General features: G+C 34.7%; 1 protein-coding gene across 17 annotated transcripts in view; it reads right to left on the reverse strand.

Moving 5' to 3' along the window:
* ADAM22 (ADAM metallopeptidase domain 22) overlaps positions 1–20,391 on the reverse strand; it is a 286,474-nt gene that overhangs the window by 32,483 nt on the left and 233,600 nt on the right. For all 17 annotated transcript variants that reach the window (XM_055121250.1, XM_055121246.1, XM_055121258.1 and 14 more), the window contains exons 23-26: positions 19,974–20,142; positions 16,055–16,166; positions 12,104–12,194; positions 8,321–8,338 (exon numbers count right to left, since the gene is read on the reverse strand). In XM_055121250.1, coding sequence (XP_054977225.1) covers positions 8,321–8,338; positions 12,104–12,194; positions 16,055–16,166; positions 19,974–20,142 — 390 coding nt within the window. The remainder of the gene's footprint in view (positions 1–8,320; positions 8,339–12,103; positions 12,195–16,054; positions 16,167–19,973; positions 20,143–20,391) is intronic.

Consider the following 20,391-nt stretch of genomic DNA (forward strand, 5'->3'; position numbering starts at 1 on the left):
ATTATTTATATATTATGGTCTATAATTAATCCAAATAAATACTTATTAGAGTTCTTTGTTTAATTTGGACCTTCACTGTTCATTTAATGGAAATATAAATTGAAAGGGATTCAAGCTAAATCAAGCATATAATTCTACAATTGTACAGAAGAATATAAAGGAAAATAATTTAGCAGGAGAAAGAAAGGCTTAAAAACATAGACTTCTTACTGAGAATACAGAAGAAAAGTGTTTACAGGTAATGATGGGTGACTTGGTTCTTTACCTCTACTGCAGAAACTACAAAAGAAACTTATTTAATCTGCAGTTACTGACCCCAATCATGTTGAATTTTAATTAAATAAGATTGGAGCCACAGCAGAGCCTGGCAAGCTACCCGTGGTATATTCGATATGCCAAAAACAGTAACAAGTCTCACAATGAGATGTTACTGGTACCCGCTTGAGCAAATCAATGAGCAATGGGAAGATTGGAGAAGACGTTTAGTTCTCTACTAAGGGAACAGAATAGAAAATTTTAGAGAGGCCTGAGCAGTCAAATCTTGTCCCTCAATAGTTGATCTGATCATTTGCCAAAGTTTGGCACCCAGAAATACCTCGTCCAAAACTTGATTCAGTTCCATTCTATATTACTGTTGGTGTGTCACAAATGAGTGTTGGATTAAGAATTTTAAACAGAGCTATACTTAACTGGGTCTCCAACAAAGGCACAAATCTGTTAATTCCTACGTTTCTTTATTACCATGCTGATCCTAATTACATGTTTGATGTTCAATTCTGTCCCCAAAGTGGCACATCCATCCAGATGCTTGCTTTATCATAATCATACACATATTTAAAAAAAATTTTTTTAAATGCTTGGTCATTTGTAGTCTGAATGATGAAATAACCTTTCCTATTAGTCATCTTATATATTCACACATTTCTACAAACCTAAAAAGAACTTTTCAATAGATATAAATACATGTATTAATTTTACAATTAAATATTCTCTCCTCTTAAGGAAAGTTGAATTTTTCACTTGATTTTTAGGGAAGATTAATTTATCTATCTATCTATCTATCTATCTATCTATCTATCTATCTATCTATCTATCTATCTATTTATCTATCTATCTATCTATCTATCATCATCATCATCATCATCATCATCCCATTGATCGTCAAATTTCTCGAGCGGTCTCAGCAACATCTCCATTTGTCCTATCCCTGAGATTTTAGAAGCCTCTCTCTACTCGGCCTTCCCAAGAATGCCACATAGTAGGCTCTTTCAGGGTCAGGGGAATGAGACCCAGCTTGTTACTGGTTTTGGCATATGAATACACCATGGGAAGCTTGAGAGGCTCTCCCATGTGGGCAGGAAACTCTCAGTAGCTTGCCAGTTTCTCCCAGAGGGAAAAGTAGGTTATAAGATAACTCTGATATATGTTTTCCTCAATATTCAGAACTTTAAGTGACATTAGCTCATAATTAAATCTTTCTCTTTGTCCTAGAGTACTATGAAATATTTCTATGGAAAAAATAACAGTTTTCCCTTATTTTTAGTGCAGGGAAATAATACAGGAAAATTATGTACCTTCTTATAAAATATGTATTTCAACTTATGGAGCATATTTTTATTTTCCTATCAGTAAAATACTTCATCAATGCTTGAAAATATGTTGTCATCAAAATCAGAGTTCTATATTACATACCACGGTATCACTGTATCACTATATCACTGTCATCCTGTTGTTCCTCCATTTGCTCGAGCAGGCACCAGTAACGTCTTCATTGTGAGACTTGTTACTATTTTTGGCATATCAAATATGCCACGGGGAGCTTGCCGGGCTCTGTCAAGTGGTTAAGATACTCTCAGTAGCTTGCCGGGCTCTCTGAGAGGAATGGAGGAATCAAACCAGGTCGGCTGCGTGTAAGGCAAACACCCTACCTGCTGTGATATCGCTCCAGTCCCACATTCCAATAATAACACAATAATAATCTTTTTTGTTTTGTTAAAAATATACTTTCTAGGGGCTGGAGTGATAGCACAGCGGGTAGGGCGTTTGCCTTGCACGCGGCCGACCTGGGTTCTAATCCCAGCATCCCATATGGTCCCCTGAGCAACGCCAGGGGTAATTCCTGAGTGAAGAGCCAGAAGTAACCCCTGTGCATCGCCGGGTGTGACCCTAAAACAAACAAACAAAAAATACTTTCTAATTTTGTCCCTATTATCTTTAATAATAATGCATTTTCATTTGTTTGTTTTGGGGCCACATCTGGCTTTTCTCAGGCTTATTCCTGGCTCTGTTCTCGGGAATCACTTCTGGAGGGCTTGGGGTATCATCTGGGGTCCTGGGATAGAAGCCAGGTCAGCCTAATGCAAGGCAAGAGCCTTATCTGCTGCACTATCACACCAGCCGGCTCCCAAGAAACATTTGTAAGGAGATGAAATTCATCTCACTAAATTCAACTTAAACAGAAACAAGCTGCAACACTGATTTTCCCATTATTCTACCCCTCAGATTGTTTTCTTTATGTGGTTCTGTCATTCAGGTATTTACCAAAGGACTGCCTGACCTGAAACTGCAAGCTTCAATATACTGCCTGTATCATGGGATGGGTCCCATTTAGGTTTAATTCAACTGAGAACATTTTACCACTCCTTCAATGAAATTTCTTTGCAGTTTATGATAATTGTTGCACAGTTCACAAACATCTTAGGGACTAACCATGTCATAAACTATCTTTCAGTAAAATGGTTGTAAGGGAGTTAGAATTCAATGAGATTGATGAGTTTTTAACATCCTGGTCAAATGAGATTCTTCTGTGTCCCTAATAGCACAAAGTATAGAAACTACTTTGTATTCTGAAAATTCTACAAGGAATGTAACTTTCTTCTACAAGAAGTTACTTCTACAAAATTTTACAAGAAAGTAACTTTCTTCACTTAAATGCTTAGTATATTAAGGATAAGTTATGAATTTACTATGATTTTATGTGAAACATTTCTTAAGAATATTTAATAGCCTTCATGATAAAATATATATCTTTTAAAAACACCAATTTTAAAATCTAACAAATAGTATTTCATTAAATAATTAAGCAATATTTCTTCTTGTTTCAGTGTTATGAAGAAAGGAATCTGTAGTCAATACAGTGATACTTCACAATTAGTTATACAAGATCATAAATGAATGATTTAATAAATTGTAGCTGGATATTATTTTCCAGTCTCTTAACATTCTTCTAAAATTTTTCTGGTTTCACAGACTTTACATCTAGATGCGTATGCCACAGTAGGTCCTTATTACTGCTAAATTTTATAAGATAAAATTATAATTTTTATAATTTTAACATATGTAATATATAAAACATATATTTTATGTATGTTAGATATATACGTGGATTTTTATTAGTGACCAAAATAGTAGTATATTTAGCTAAATTAAACTATTTTTCTCAGATATTTTCCCAAATAAATTATAGGTTTCTTCTTCCCTATCAGACCTTGGTACTTTAATATTTTTAATTAATAAAGCACATTAACTAGAAGTCTTTTAGAGGAATTTTCTATTCTCAAAAGCCAAAACCTCTATAAACTTAATGACTTTTAAGCATCTGATTTCATATAAACAGTAATCACTATTTATCACCAATTTACAATATCATACTTTTTGCTTGATGGCTTTTATTCTACTCCAGGACACAAATACAGTCAAATTCTTTTCTTATTTTGGGGCCACTCCTGATGATGCTCAGGGATTACTCCTAGCTCTGCACTCAGAAATCACTCCTGTCAGTGCTCAGAGGACCTTATGGGATGCCCAGGATTGAACCCAGTCAGCCTCATGCAAGGCAAGCACCAACTTGCTGTACTATCGCTCTGGCCCAGTCCAATTCTGAATATATTCATCATTATGGATTATTTACCTATTGTGCTAACATTCTAAATTTATATATTTTATTTTATTTTATTTTATTTTGCTTTTTGGGTCACACCCGGCAGTGCACAGGGGTCACTCCTGGCTCTGCACTCAGGAATTACCCCTGGCGCTGCTCAGGGGACCATATGGGATGCTGGGAATCGAACCTGGGTCGGCCACGTGCAAGGCAAACGCCCTACCCGCTGTGCTATCACTCCAGCCCCCTAAATTTATATATTTTAACATCCTAAAATAAGAACGTTTCTCAGATTTTCACAAAACCTTTACGCACGTGGTTAAATGGAGGACGTTTGATCTTTTCTAAAAGGGTCCTTTGAGTCATGGCATTTAATTTAGCAATTCATAGATGTGCTCATAAGTGTTCAAGGGCTGAAGCGATAGCACAGCGAGTAGGGCGTTTACCTTGCACGCAGCCAACCTGGGTTCGATTCCTCCATCCCTCTCAGAGAGCCTTGGAGAGCCTAAGCTACCAAGAGTATCCCGCCCACCCAGCAGAGCCTGGCAAGCTACCCGTGGCATATTCGATATGCCAAAAACAGTAACAACAAGTTTCACAAAGGAGATGTTACTGGTGCCCCCTCGAGCAAATTGATGAGCAACAAGATGACAGTGATATGTGCTCAAAATAATAAAATGAAAAAGATGCATTTAAGTCATGACATTAAGCCCTAGTAGCATTCTTAATGTTAAATGTATGAAATGTTTGCTAAGGGAACTGATACTTTATTATTTAAAAAAAAATATTATGCAATATATACCAAGTCACAGTGATATATGTGTACTATTACTTCAATGTAAATGAGAGTAATAAAAGTAGTAGTAGTAGTAGTAGTAGTAGCAGCAGCAGCAGTAGTAGCAATAGTAGTATAAAAACAAACTACAAAAGGGTTCGAAGAAAAAGGAAGGAGGTTCACAAGCAGAAAATAAAGTGGCAAAACAAGAGAAAATAAACGGGAAATGATTTCTGTTTAAGGTATGGATCAGAAAGACATGTACTCTATTTTACATTAATCATAATGATGTGCATTTATTTCAGACAATGGAAGAGACTATTTCAGTTGAACATGTTTCAAGCCCAAGGGATGCTTTTTCCATTTTCGCTCTATTGCTCTTGGTAAACCTGCCTAAAAGGAAAAGTCAAACTAATACTTCCACTTGCTAAGTATACAGTTTTAAAAATCTAAAGTAATTATACTGTAATATAAACAACAGCATATCTAAGCAATTGCAAAGGTCTTCTTTCCTGATGCTTTTAAAGACAAAGATCAATAACCATTCTTCTAAGTACAAGATGTATAAGAGTTTTCTTAAGAGTTTTCTTAAGATTCCAAGGTTCTTTCACAAGATGACACTGCACATTTAAAATGAAATCATTCAGGTATGGGGATCATTCCACTGGGATCTGGAATGTGGTTCCTATTTTTTATTAATTGGTGTATAAACAAAGAGAAATAAAGGTTTCAACTTTCTATCAAACTTTTAATTAAACCTACTCCACATTCTTTGATAAGTAAGCACTGAAGACAAAGTATAGAGGGAATTTGCAAGGTTATTAGCTTCACACATAGAAATACCTGCCTGATATCTCCAATAATTTAAAATTTTTGCAGTTTGGCTTTTCTGACCCTTTATATATATTTACTAAGAATTCTATAACTGACTGCATATTACGTATAGTCTTGCAATTAATATGAAAAGCAAAACTTTATGTTCACCAATATAAGTTCAACCAGTCAATGTGGATAAACTCATTTTGATGAACTCATCTTGATAAACTCTGCCTCACTCTATGAGAAAAACAATACTATCTACCTCATTAAAGATGAAAGAAATGCAAGCTCTTCAGAGACCATATGCTAAAAATTTCCCTTATTAAAAATTTTACAGATTACAAAGGACTTTATCTAGTTTTATAGTTGAAGAGATTTTAAGTGATTTCCCAAAACCACATTTTACTGAGTATCTTTTTAAGCTTTGTCAATTGGTGCACCCAGCATGAAAACTCCAAGGAAAATGTAATTTGAAGAAACCACTCAAAATTTTTATTTCAAGTATGTGGCTTCTTTCGGAAATGAGTGCAATTTTAGTTAACTATAGACACATTTACAAGATTGTGTATATATTTTTTCATTTTGTTTTCTTTTGAGGCTATACTTGGCAGTTTTCAGGGGTTAGTTACCCTGAGGGCATTACTAGAGGTAGGTCTCAGGGACCTTTGGGGATCTACTCCAGGCTTCCCTATGTAATGCATGTATAACAGTTCTTTGACCTTCTCCTCCGACACAAGATTGTAAATATAATAATGCATGTTTTAATCTTTTGGCCTCGGCACCATCTCAGTAACCACCAATATATTTTCAAAAAAGAAAAATTTTCAAAAAATATATGACTTTTATAACTAAATTAAAAATTTATACATTTATGACATTCTGATCTAACATCAATTCTTTACCACTTCTCCACTTTGAAATTATTGCACAAATGTAAGGTTAGCTCCAATGGGGGCAAAACTAAATATTGTTTAAAAAAATATAAAAGTACATAAAATAAATATCTATTGAAGACATGACAACTATAAGAACAGGAACTAGATTCCAAAAGAGAGGCCATGGTAATGAAATGACTCAGAAATATGAGGAAGAATAAAACTGTATCATGCACATAAAGATCCTAAATGTGATATTTTCCTTAGTGATATCTACCCATCTGTCGCATTAGAATAAGAAGTTGATATGCAATTTTATACATTAATTTTTTTAGGGTGGAAAATTCCCTTTTTCTAGATAGAACTATATGTCTTCATATCTTAGAACATGTCTTTGCAACATTTTACTTTCCTTTTTATATAGCCAGCAATAAGAAACACAGCTTTAGAACCTATGAAATGAAAATGGAGTTGATTTCCTAGCCTAATTTTACTTTTACTGAAGAAAGTGACCAAATTTTAGTATGATCAAGAGATGTTTCCTAACACCAACTTTCTCTTCTCTACTGTTCTAGGACACAAGCATAAATAATATGCCATGAGGAAATCTAGTAATTTTAAAATTTTGCCTTGGTTACACTCCTGTTTGGGGGAGTGGTGCAGCCATAGCCAACAGCAGTCAATGCTTGCTCCTGGCTCTGTATTTGGGAATTACTCCTAGCAGTGATAGCAAGCTGTGTGTTCTATGGACTAAACCAGGTTAGCTGCATTCAAGGTGGCTCATCTGCTGTTCTATTGCTCTGACCCCTCATTTTTATTTTTTCCATCAATTGAGACTTAACTTCTCCAAAGAATGGTCAATAGTTTTTAATATCTAAGCTAACTGATTAAGGATCTCAACTGGTATGCTAAAGGTAACATTGAAATTCTGTACTTAGACCTGAAGCCTTATAGGGACTTACAGTTACATGATAAAAGGAAGAAAGGAGTAGAATCTAAAATTTTCATTTATAAAATACTGAAATTTTAACTCAGCAAATTAATTGATCATATCTTATTTCTAACCTGACTTTAATGGAAGAATAGAAAAAATAATTAAGTTTGAATCTGCATAAATACTTGAGCACAAATGTGTATCATATGACATACAAGATAGGACCTGCTTTATAAATTCCCAATATATTAGAATGGTTTGTAGCAATAGCTAATTAATAATAAAGAGCCTTAGTAAATATAAAACTATATATGGGCTACCTTAGCAAAAAAAGATGCAATTCTTACAGAACTATATAAATAATACCTTTTTTATGTAGTTGGTTAAATAAATTTTAAGGTGATAATGAACAGGTGCCTGATTTTCTCTACTAAAATTTTTATTCAAGAAAAATATACTAAATAACCAGCGATTAAAACAATATAAATTATTTCTTGAACTGGGCAATTACCCAATCAGTAGAAAAATATTTTCTTATGTGGCTATACATAGGCTTATCACATACCAGGACATTTTCCTGACTGTGACACTATGTCCAAATATAGTTTATCACTTACAAATATAAACTATTAATGTAAAAATAGTAGCAAATAAAATAAACTCTCTAGGAAAGTATAAGCAATAATAGTGCTATAAACATATGAAAAAACAATAAACTCATGTTAACAAACATGCTATCTTAACATAAAGCTTGTTTCATATGAATGAAAATCAATTTCAATATGTATTACTATAAAAATCACACAAATAAGAACTTCCAATTATTAGTATTGTTTGGTAAAAGTATCATTAAAATTATATTATCATAAATTGATTACATAGAACAGTCCCAGTATTTAAAAATATCAATCAAGATTAATTTACAAGCACTGCAGCATAAAAACAAAACTAATTTCATTTATATTTGCATTAATTCCAAAGATGCTAGAAAAACTTAAACCTTTCAGTCATATTTTCAGATTATTTTCATCACATACCTCTGTTCTCGATAGTTTCTTTTCATGGACAAGAAAGAAAAGGGGGGAAAACAGAATTAGTTACCTATAGAAATACATTAATAGGGGTCACTAAGCACAAAAACCCTAGCATTCTCTGAAATATCTTCAAAAGAGGATTTTGAATTGCAAAATTAAGACAGAGAAGATACTATATGTATGTATGTATATATATAATTTGATGACACCAAAAGTCTAGTTATTTTAACTACTTTAAAAATATAAATAAGTACATTTATTAAAATTGTTCTTTTAAAATTAATTGCATCATTTCATATATTTGTTGTCAACAAATCTCTAACTGTTCTAAATAAAATTTCCAACATTGTTTCAAATATATGCTTTTAGACGCTGATTTAATAAAATTAGCTAAACAAATTACTTGTCAACATTTTCATAGAAATAAAAATCGGAATTCATTCTTCTCAGAATACACCCCAAACTAAAGCTCTTTCTAAGAATTTCAAATAGGTGAACATAAAGGGACCTACAGTATTTTATTTCCTTGAGCATAATAAATTAGCTAATTAAATCATGACTGTGCAAACCTCCATTTTCTTACTATTTTCTCAGTGAATTATTACTTGGAATAATCTGTTCAAAGTTTAGTATCTCTCTTTAAAAAATTAGCTGTACACTAAATTAAACATGAGTTACAAAATAAATTCATTTCAAACAAAAATGTGTTCTAGACAGGTTAGAGTAGTAAGGTACTAATGACCTTTAACTTTAAATTCAAAAGAGTTCATTTTCTAACAATCATAACCGGACAAAAAAATTCTAGTTTAAAGATAAGGTAGAAAGATCAAGCATCTAAGTAGAAGCCCCTTCCTCTACCATTTAGAATAATGTTTCCATGTGGATTATGTAGCCTCTTCTGTTGACAGTCAATTTCAAGGATTCCTCTGACATGTTTAATATGAGCTCATGAAAGTAAAAGTGCCTATTTGTTATTTATTTCTTACTACTGAAAACATCAAATAAAGTTGGGGCTGGAGCGATAGCACAGCGGGTAGGGCGTTTGCCTTGCATGCGGCCGACCCAGGTTCTAATCCCAGCGTCCCATATGGTCCCCTGAGCACCGCCAGGGGTAATTCCTGAGTGAAGAGCCAGGAGTAACCTCTGTGCATCGCCAGGTGTGACCCCAAAAAAAAAAAAACAAAAAAAAAAAACCATCAAATAAGGTCAAAAATACACTCAGAATCTCTATTCCCTACATGTTCTGCCTCTTATTCTATCAGCCTAATTACCTGAGCTAATAATTTGAACACAAGTTTCAAATGAATATTTCTCATTCCTTATTACTGCTATTCTCCCACACCAAAAAACTGAAGAAAGGGCAAAAGTTTTAATTAAAATGGTTAATGAGAAAAATAATTCTCTGGTCTGAAATCCACTTTTGATTTTCAAATAGAAAGAATATGTAAAATATCATATTCTCACATTTCATTCCTGCATTAATATTTCTATATTCTCATTCTATTTTTAACTACATTCTTAATCTTTTAGTAATATTAAAACTTTTATCATTTAGGCTCAAATTATTTATGAAGAGAACCTACAGTTTGGACAAGATTTGTCTTTTTCCTTAACTGGCATAGTGCACATATTTCGAATTTTTTTACAAAAGTGAAGACCTCAAAAGAATATGTCAAATCAAGAAACACTATGCACAATGAAGTATTTTGATTTTTAATTATTAAAACAAATGAATGCAAGCACTTTCATAAGCAATGGGTGTTTAAGGGTTAAAGTTTCAGAAAGCTATCTTCAAGGTTGTAAAAATAAAATACAACTTGTATCAGTAGGTGGTGGAAAAATCCAACACAACCTAGGAACTTCCTTTCCATTTCACATGTCTAAAGAAAGCCACCAACCTATCTCAAAAAAGCAAAGCTTAATTGCTACATTAAGTCTTGTATCAGGGAAGCAGAACAAAGGGTGTGACTTGAAGATGAAACTAATTCACTTAGAGTCAGGAGAAATCAAATGATAGATAGACTGAAAAGCCTTCCTTTCAAACACAGAACTTCCTGACTCCAAATACACAAACTCAGCTTGTGCAAATGTGTGCACTATACTTTATGACTAGACCAGGAGACTAATAAACACTGGGCATCTTTTATGATGAGTGTAGGGCTAGAGATTTACTTATTTAATTAAGATAAAGTGTTAAACTACTACTTCTGTGGTCCTCTTCACTATGCTATGAACTACTTCACTACACTGTACTATCTGTTAAAATATCCTTCCACAAATAACTTTCTATATTTTAATGCTTGGAGTCTATAACATTTATCCTGAAAGTCAAAGAAACTCTTGCAGGGTTTGACCTCAGGACTAGCAACCATCAAATACAGTTTTAAAATCATTTCCTTTGATTCAATATGTTTAACGTCATGTCAGTTGATTTAAAAAAATATAATTGTATAGTATATTCTCCTGAAAGGTTTGAAGAAATTAAAAAATACACAAAGATTCTAATTCTTGTGTGTGTGTGTGTGTGTATGTGTGTGTGTGTGTGAAATATACTTGGTCTAGAAGTGGAGTGGGGAGACAATGGAATGAAAAAAGCTAACAAAAACCTTTTGAATGGAAAAAACCCTATGCCAGCCCTAAAGCATCATCCTCAGACATGAGCAAAACTATGACGTTGGGGCTGGAGCGATAGCACAGCGGGTAGGGCGTTTGCCTTGCATGCAGCCGACCCGGGTTCAATTCCCAGGATTCCATATGGTCCACTGAGCACCGCCAGGAGTAATTCCTGAGTGCAGAGCCAGAGTAACCCCTGAGCACCGCCAGGTGTGACCCAAAAAGCAAAAAAAAACAAAACAAAACAAGACAAAACTATGACGTTAAGTTTAATTACTAGAAAACTTAAGGCTTATCATATTTTGGTTTTAATTTCTTAAACTTAAATAATTTTAATTCTAAGGGCATTTTCACATTTATATTATCAAACAAATTGATCATATTGTCTAAGTAAGTTTCAATGCTTAAAGCCATTTACTAAGCTAACTGCTTAAGAAGACACCATTCAAAATTTATCACATTTACAGCATTCTAAAATTTACAAACTGTCACTGTCACTGTCATCCCATTCTTCATCGATTTACTCAAGCGGGTACCAGTAACGTCTCCATTCGCCCCGGCCCTGAGATTTTAGCAGCCTCTCCTTCCAATGCTTGGAAACCAGAAATTATAAGTTATATCTTAAAGCTTTCCAAATAAAAAGGCCATTAAAAGTCTTAACCTGGAGTCTACTTTTAAATTTTACAAACATTAAATCTCTGAAGTTTTTCTTTGTGCAAAACGCCCATATACTTAACAAATCACAGAGCTTCTTTCATACTGGTAGGGAAGATAAAGAAGTTTGTTTTGCCCTGGGTGAGAGGATGGTCCTAGCAAACATCAGGAGAGCATGGCTGCTGCTCTCTGTGTGGTATTAGTCACTCTGTGGGGAGGAAAGCATTGAGCACTCTGATGGAATTACTCTCCTGCTTAAGTTTCTGGGTAGAGTTTAACTCATAAGAACCTAGGCCACCAAAAAGTGAATAAATATGTCTTTGCATAAGACATGGTTTAGACTGATTGAGAATAATTTAGACTGATTCACAATTTAGATGAACTGAATCATGTACTAAAACTCATTTTTCACTAGAAGTATTTTTACTCAATAACATAAAAGTTCCTAAATGAGTTTCACTTAAATTAAATGTCTCAAAATAGATTTTGACAGTAAGAATATAGAGATAGTTCACTTACTTATAACCCCAAGCAGTTATTCCTAATATGAGGGCCAGCACCAAAATAGTGCCAGCAATTATGCCTATTATGATATTGGTACCAGCAACACCTAGGGGAAAGAAATGAACAATGAGGATCAGTGCATTTATAACTTTGGTATAAAATTATTTCAGGAACTTTGCTCTCCAGCTTTATAATTGTTAGATGAACATTACATATTAAGGTGGGTATTTTCTTTTAAACATTTTTATTTCAGAAATCCCTTAATATGTTAATATCTTTATGTGATATAATTGGTGTATAACATTATAGTAGTTTCAGAATGCAACATAATGATTGTAGTGCTAGGGATCAAACCAGGGCCTCAAATATGTGAGGCATACATTTTACTGATGAGTCACATCCCTGGCCCCATGGGTATCTTCTATTTTGTTAACTTTTAATTATTGATTTGAAATTATTCATTTATAGTATTGTTAGTAGTGGTTTCCCATACATATAATTCCACCACCATATCAATCACCTCCCCCTCCCAAGGTTCCCAACCCCTCCCTTTGTGGTCCTCTACATCACCCATCCCTCCATCCCCCAACCTTCAACACAAACTCAGTTTTTTGCATCTGTTATTTCATTGTGTTACTTTCAACCCTTTGTTTCTATATTACTGTGTATCTTTAAGTACAATATATGAGAGAGATCATTCTGTATGATGATATACATTTCTTTCTGACTGTCCACTCAGCATGATATCCTTTAGTTTCAACCATATTGCAGCACATTGCATTATTTTGTTCTTTATTAGTTTCATAGTATTCCATTGTGTATACATACATATATATGTTACAACTTCTTGATCCATTCAACCATGTTTGGATAATTTCATTGTTTCTATATTGTGCTAAGTGCTGTGGTGAACATATATGAGCATATATGCTTTTGAATTAACATTTTGTGTTTGAGCATAGATGCCAAGAAGTAGTATCTCTGGGTTGTATGGGGGTTCTATTCCTATTTTTTGGAAAGATCTCCGTATTGGTTTCCATAGAGACTGAGTCAGATGAGATTCCCACCAACAGTGGATGAGGGCTCCTTTCTCACCATGACACAATGGTATTTTTTAGAAGAAAGAAAAATCAACTCTATCATTCTGCATTGATATTTTTGAGTGGACCACATTCCACAGTGCTCAGGGCTCACCTCTGGCTCTGCACTCAGGGAGGTGCTGGGATTGAATAGGAGTTGGCCAGGTGAAGGCACGTAAGTCTCTTACCCACCTTACTGTTCCTCCAGCTCCCAGCATCAATTTTTTCAAAAATAATTCCTCATACATTTTTCCTTCTTGTTTTTGTACAAGTATATTTTTACACAGTTGTATTTTCCAGACTTTATCTTTCAAAAATATAATGAAGTCAAAGAAGGCAAGGAAAATATGGGGTAAAAAGAGGTACAATACTACTACATTAGAATAGCACTGCTTTGGGAAAAAAACTTTGAAAAATCTATGTGCCTTTTCATGCTACCTTTTAGAATTTTTGGAAAAGGTATTGTTCTGATACATTCTTTTCCAAAATGTATATCTACAGAAGTTAGGTTTTTTTATTGATTATTTTGTAGGATCTTATTAGACTATGATTTTTATTCATTGTTTCAAATAATTCTCAAGGCTGGGCTGGAGAGATATAATACAGCAGGTAGAGCACTTGCCTTGCACACTGCTGACCTGGGTTCAATCTGCCGCACCCCATATGGTCCCCCAAGCACCACCAGAAGATCCCTAAGTGCAGAGCCAGTAGCAACTCCTGCACATCACTGAATATTTTTTATCACCAAAAAATTATCAAATAAACTTAGTATCCACTAGCCTCTACTTAAATAAAAATTTTAAAAGGCAATTGTTCCAAAAGGCTTTATAAAAAATGTCTTTCTGTTTATGAAATGTCTATCTAAAACTTTTTTGTGTTTCAAATACTCTCATAGAGTCAACTCTCACTCCATCTTCTCTCCACTTTTTTGACATGAGGTACATATCCCATGCCTCCTCCTCACCAGCTTTAGTTCCTAAGGTTCCTAACTATAAGAAGTTTAGCTCCTCTAATTTACTTATCCCCAGCCTATACTTTAGATTGAGGACAAACTGCTTTCTTTTAGACATCTGTTGATGATTTTAACATGAACTACCTTATAGTTTGGTCTGAATCATTGCCAAGTTCAATGAAACTGTTTCAGGATGAACTCTTTGACGCTGAAATTTCTTTAAGTAGGACCTGGTTGCAGAACCATGGTTGCAGAACTTTGGGTATAGTTTGATGAATATGCGGAATTGCTGTGCAACTCTTTTTCACTTAACATTCCTCCATAAAACCAATTGTTTAGGTGCCAGGAGATAGTATAGTGGTTAAGGTTCATGCTTTGCATAAACCTGATCTGGTTAACAATTCTCCAGCACCACATGGAGCCCCTGAGCACACTGGGAGTGGTCATGGAGAACCACAGTAACATGGGGATAGAGGGAGGGAGGTAGTGGGATGTTGTCAGGTATAATCTCTGGAACCACAGGGCCCAAGCAGTATCATGTCGTTGGTCCCCTGCAGTCTCTGTTTTGAAGTCTTGGTTGTGTATGAAGGTCAGGGGAGGTCTGATTGGACCCCCTTGGGATCAGGTTCCCCTTGGGATTCGTGGACACAGATGCCATTTGAGTCTGGAACACTAGAAATTTCCGACTCTAAGAGACCTAACACATCTGTTTTCTTTTCTCCCAAAAATTTAAATAGGAACCAATAAACCTAGATACTAGTTGTCATCCTTCTTAAGTAATGGTATGAAATTTGACAATTTAATTAAATCTATGGACCAAATAGTGTCATCTCTGTTAAATGCTGGAGTAAGTTCCACAGTACCTGTACTAAGACTGGTGAAGACAAACTATTAATCCTTCCATGTCTTATTTTAGTAATGTCGCACTGACTAAGATTTTTAACTCATCTTAATGATGCAAATAAGTATATTCTTTTGCTCATCTGCTGGTGATGAGCTGACTTCAGGATCTGAGCTTTATTTAGAGCAAAATAATACTCATTAACAAAACGATAAAACAGTTTTAAAGAGAACATTTATTTTCAAGGTATGTCTTCCTTCAACTATCTACATTGAACTTCTCCACTGGGTACTCTAGTTTTGGAAAACTTGAATATTTAGAGGCTAGAAAGATAATACCAGAGTTAAGGCACTTGACTCACAGGCAGTCAACCCCATTATGATCCCTCACACCACAGGAGTATGCTAGGATTCACTCCTGAGCACAGAACCAGAAATAACCCTTGAGTACCACAGGGTACTTCCCCAAACACACACACACACACACACACACACACACACACACACACACACACTTACTTTCATTTTTTTCTTCTTTATGTCCTAAACCCTTTCCAGCATTTTGGCCATTCTACTTTTAGAACTGATTTAGTTTAATTTAGTCTATACAACTGGGATTGTATAGGTAAAAGATAATATGATTTAAAAATCAATTCTTTAATTTTGGTTATTTTTCAGCCCTATATTTATAGAATGCATCCTACAAGTTTAGACAATTAATAATTATTAGCTATTTTCTCGATGAAAAAAATAAATGCCAGGAGAGCCCGGGCTAGCTAGCTCAGTAGCAGAGTGTTTTCCTTACATGTGTGAAGTCTGTGGATTTGCAACCTGGTATTGGAAAAATAAAAAACTTTGAGTCCCAAACAAGAAATATATTTGAAAAATCTGTTTGACAGAGGGCAAGATAAGGCCAAATCAGCAGACTAAGTTATAAGTTATAAGTTATCAATATTGAATATCCTTACTGTAATTCATTATTGTAAGGAATTAATTTAAATTAGTTCTATGAATAATAATTTTTTAAATAATTCCTAGGGGCAATCATCTCTTTCCTTGTGTTCAGAATAGAGGGGCACAAAATGAAGTACCTACCATTGCCAGATAGAATTAAATCATTCTTTGTATCATCGAGAGGGAAGTAAGTACTGCAGTCTGCACCGATCCAGTTTCTGTGACACACACATTTCAGCTCATTGCTGCAGACCTAAAATCCAAAACCAGTCCAGAATAGATGTTAACTCTCTGTTACAGAGGCATGAAAAGCAGACAGTAATTTCTAATTATTATAGACTGAGAATTTTATGATTTAAATTTATTTTTTAAATACTATCTTCCTAATACTAATTATTTTTTACACAAGTACCCAAAAAACATTTTCTAGAGACTGATTCACCCAAATTCACCCAATGGGAATGAATTTTAACAGAAGAATTAATTTATAATGTCTAAAAAGTCAATGAAATAATTGTTTGAAAGTGCATCAACTTAAACTTGGTAACAGTGGGATTTCAAACACTAAGTAGAAATACAATCACTTGTCAGTTATCCAGTACAAATAATTCTTTCTTCCGAAGAAAGGATTTTTTAATCTCAAAATTTTATTCATCTTTGAAGAACCAGAGAAGAAGAAGAGAAAGCCAACAAATAAGAAGAGAGACCTTATGTGTTGTGTACTTAAGAAGGAGGCATTACACAGTTAAAAATTAACACCCCTCAATCCAAGCTAGAAATTAGCTACTTCAGGGCCATAGGAACTAAGGACACCCTCAAACAAAACTTTGGGTGTGTCTTTGCGAGGAGGGAGGGAGAATCACATAAGAATGCCACCATATTTTAATAATTATATCAAATTATCAGTCTTCATTTATACATTCATGAATAGAACCTTATCTCAATATTTTCCAAAACAACTTTGAAGGGACGAGACAGCAGGAGAGAACTTCAGTAATTTTAAGAGCCTCGAGGTTCTGTAGGAGGAAGGCTTCTCATTAGATGGGTTTCTTTCTTTGGCCTCAATTATTTTTTTTTTGCCAGTATATTATATAGTCTACATCAAATGTCACTATAAAATATGGGGTAAATAGGCCAGAACAGCGGGTAGGGTGCTGCCTTGCCCATGACTGACATGGGTTTGACTTCCTGGCACCCCATATGGCCCCCTCAGCACTATCAAGAGTGATCCTTGAGCACAGAGCCAGGAGAATCCCTGAGCACTGATGTGACCCAAACCCCAAAAAGATATATATGAGTAAAATATTTTACAGGTTTTAAATTAGCTCTTATTTACAAAGTTGTGCATATGGAAAAATATGGATAAAAAAAATAAAGATGCAGGCTCAAAGTCAAAAAATCTGGGTTCAGGTCTCCATTTCCCAACTTTGTGTGGACCCTAATCAGGCCATTTGGATTTTCTAAGCATCAGATTCCATATTATACAGAAGTAACATAATGACACGAATGATATAACAACAATTAAGAGGAAAAAAAGAAATTAATGCATAGAAAGGCTGAATAATTTACACCGTCACTTAGTTCAATGGACTAGATAGATCAATAGCACTGCGGGTAGGGCATTTGCCTTGCACGCAGCTGACCCAAGTTTGATTCCTCCATCCCTCTCGGAGAACCCTGCAAGCTACCGAGAGTATCCCGCCCGCAGGGCAGAGCCTGGCAAGCTACCCGTGGAGTATTCGATATGCCAAAAACAGTAACAAGTCTCACAATGGAAATGTTACTGGTGCTCGCTCGAGCAAATCGATGAAAAATGGGATGACAGTGCTACAGTGCTACTTAATTCAATTGTTTTTAGCTAGAAGGCTAAGGTCATTTGTGTGTTTTTTCCCCCTCTGAATCTATTTTCTTCAGCCTACTCTATTCCAATTAGTCACTTCAACCTGTAATACATATAAAAGAATATGATAAGCTATTTTGTACTTTTATTTTAAGTCTTCTGAATCCAGCATAAATTTTATACTTACTCATCATTTCCCAATCACTCAGCAGCCATATGAAGCAAGTGCCATGTCTACTGCTTCACCACATCATGTAAATGACATGGAGAATATCTACTGTATTCCCATTTAAATTTATTCACACATACAGAGTTAAATCACTGAGGGGTCAGGGAAATCATTAAAAAGGCCGAATCACACACTTTGCATGTGGGATATCTGAGTTCAATCCCTAGTACCACATGGTTTCCTGAACACTGCTAAGAGTGAGCCCTCAGCACTGAGACAAAGTATCCCCCAAACACTGCAGGGTGTGTCCTCAAAATTACATAGCGTATAACTTCTTTATATTGTGTATACTTATTTTAAATGCTTCAATGTTATCTGCCTACAATTTGTGTCTGGAGTTCTTTTATTCATTCACTAAGCAAAAAGTGTAAACAACCATGCCTATATGTAGGGTTTTACACGAATAAGATAAATTATTAACATAAATCAGCAAATCATATTTAATTGTCCTTACACTCTCCTGTCCCCCACTATAAAATAATTTCCTCCTAACATCCCCTTAATTATTATTGGCTTTGGAGATGAGGACAGACCTCCCAGCAGTGCTCAGGAGCCCCAAGAGCTCCGTTCAAAATTCTCAGTCAACAGGGCTAGTGGTTCAACGCAAGGGCTAAAGGATGTCAAGGTTCTGGGGTTCTACAGTGCCCAGGATACTCTGGCCACCCCAGCAATGTTGGGGATCCAGCTAATGATTTAGGAGAGAAGATTCAGCAGACTTTTATAAACATTTAGCAGACTCCCTTTATAGGAACAGAACTAAGTAAGAAATGCCTCTTTTTTCTTATATGTTGTAAGAAATCCTATTTATTGGCAGAGAAAAACAATAGAGGCCAGAGCAACTGTATAGTAGGGCGCTTTACCACACACATGGATGACCTGGGTTCAATCTCTGGCATCCCACTGGGTCTCTTGAGCTCACAAGAAGTGATCCCTGAGTGAAGAGAGGAGTAAGCCCCGAGTACCACCGGTTGTGACTCATAAAACAAAACAAAACCAAAAAAAGAAAAAAATAAGAGTTCTCCCAAGGAAATTTTTGACATATTCCTCAGAGATATAAGTGAAATGATCAGGACTATAAGTTTGCAACTCCAAAACAGGGATCTTCTACCTCAAACTGGGCAAGATAAGCAATTCAAGGGAAGAATCTGGAGTGAGGGCAAAAAAATTATTATTACAGCAGGTCAAAAGAAAACAAACCCCAAATTTTTTTTTGCTGGTGTAAGAATTATTAACTAAAAACCACAAAAGTTATAATCCTGTGCAAGCAGACCATATTTATTTAAACTCTAGCCTAATTTACAGAGTATCTAGACGATCAGATATGGAATTGAGGAAAATAATTTTAAAAAATGCTATTTGTTTCTCTACTCACAGAGAGAAATATTTCTCAAAATTACTGTTTTTATTTCTGAGTTACCCTCAGCTGTGACACTCTTCTATGATTTTGAAGGTGAGTGATAGTCTGTTTTCATCATATGTTCAGGATCTTCTAGACCATCTTGGTTAGTAAATATTGTGGTCAGTACCCCTGCTTTTTACACCCTTCTGTATCTCATAATAGTTTAAAATTTTTCTCCACATATCTAGTACAGCAGGCAGGGCACTCATTTGTCTTGCATATGGCAGACCCAGGTATGTGACCCAAAAACAAAACCAAAATACTTTTTCTCCTACCTCACTTGTATAAAACTGGCATCATGTAAGACAGTATTAGCATAAAAAAGTAGAATTGAAGAATTTTGTTTGAATATATGTACAAATATGCACATTTGTATACAAAATGTACATATATACATATATTATACATACATTCTCAGATTTGTTAATTATACAATTGAAATATTCAAGTGGTAATGATCAAATAACTATTTACAAACAAGCTAGGAATATGGATAAGCATATTTATCATTATTATAAAAATAAACATTTAGAATCATATCATTTTTATGATAGATAAGATATATTTCTCTAAGGCAAGGAACAATACTTACTCCATTTCCTGAACAAACAGAACCTTCTTTATTGCTTAAGCAAGTACTAAAGTTGAAGGCAGCTACAGGAAGACATCTGTGCTCTAAGCACATCATTTGGGGGCCACAAGGTGTGCCATCTTCCACATAGCCAAGATCTACATCTTCTTCAAGCTTAACGTGCCCACCACTAAAAACAAGGGGGGAAAATAGATTCTGTTAATTTACATTCAACTCAAGACCATGCTTTATAGATTAAAAAAAAAAGGCTGTGTTTTTATATTTTCTCTTTGTTATCTAATAAAAAGAAGCATTGTGAGTATTTTCAACCTCTGAATGGTGAACACAATCAAATCCTTGGATCTTATTCTTTTCAAAGATGCTTATATATCTACCAATTTTAATCTAGTTATTATAACATGGCTCTGAGTTGGGCTAT

Source organism: Sorex araneus, chromosome 1, assembly GCF_027595985.1.
Source record: "Sorex araneus isolate mSorAra2 chromosome 1, mSorAra2.pri, whole genome shotgun sequence".
In the NCBI taxonomy this organism is placed as follows: Eukaryota; Metazoa; Chordata; class Mammalia; order Eulipotyphla; family Soricidae; genus Sorex; species Sorex araneus.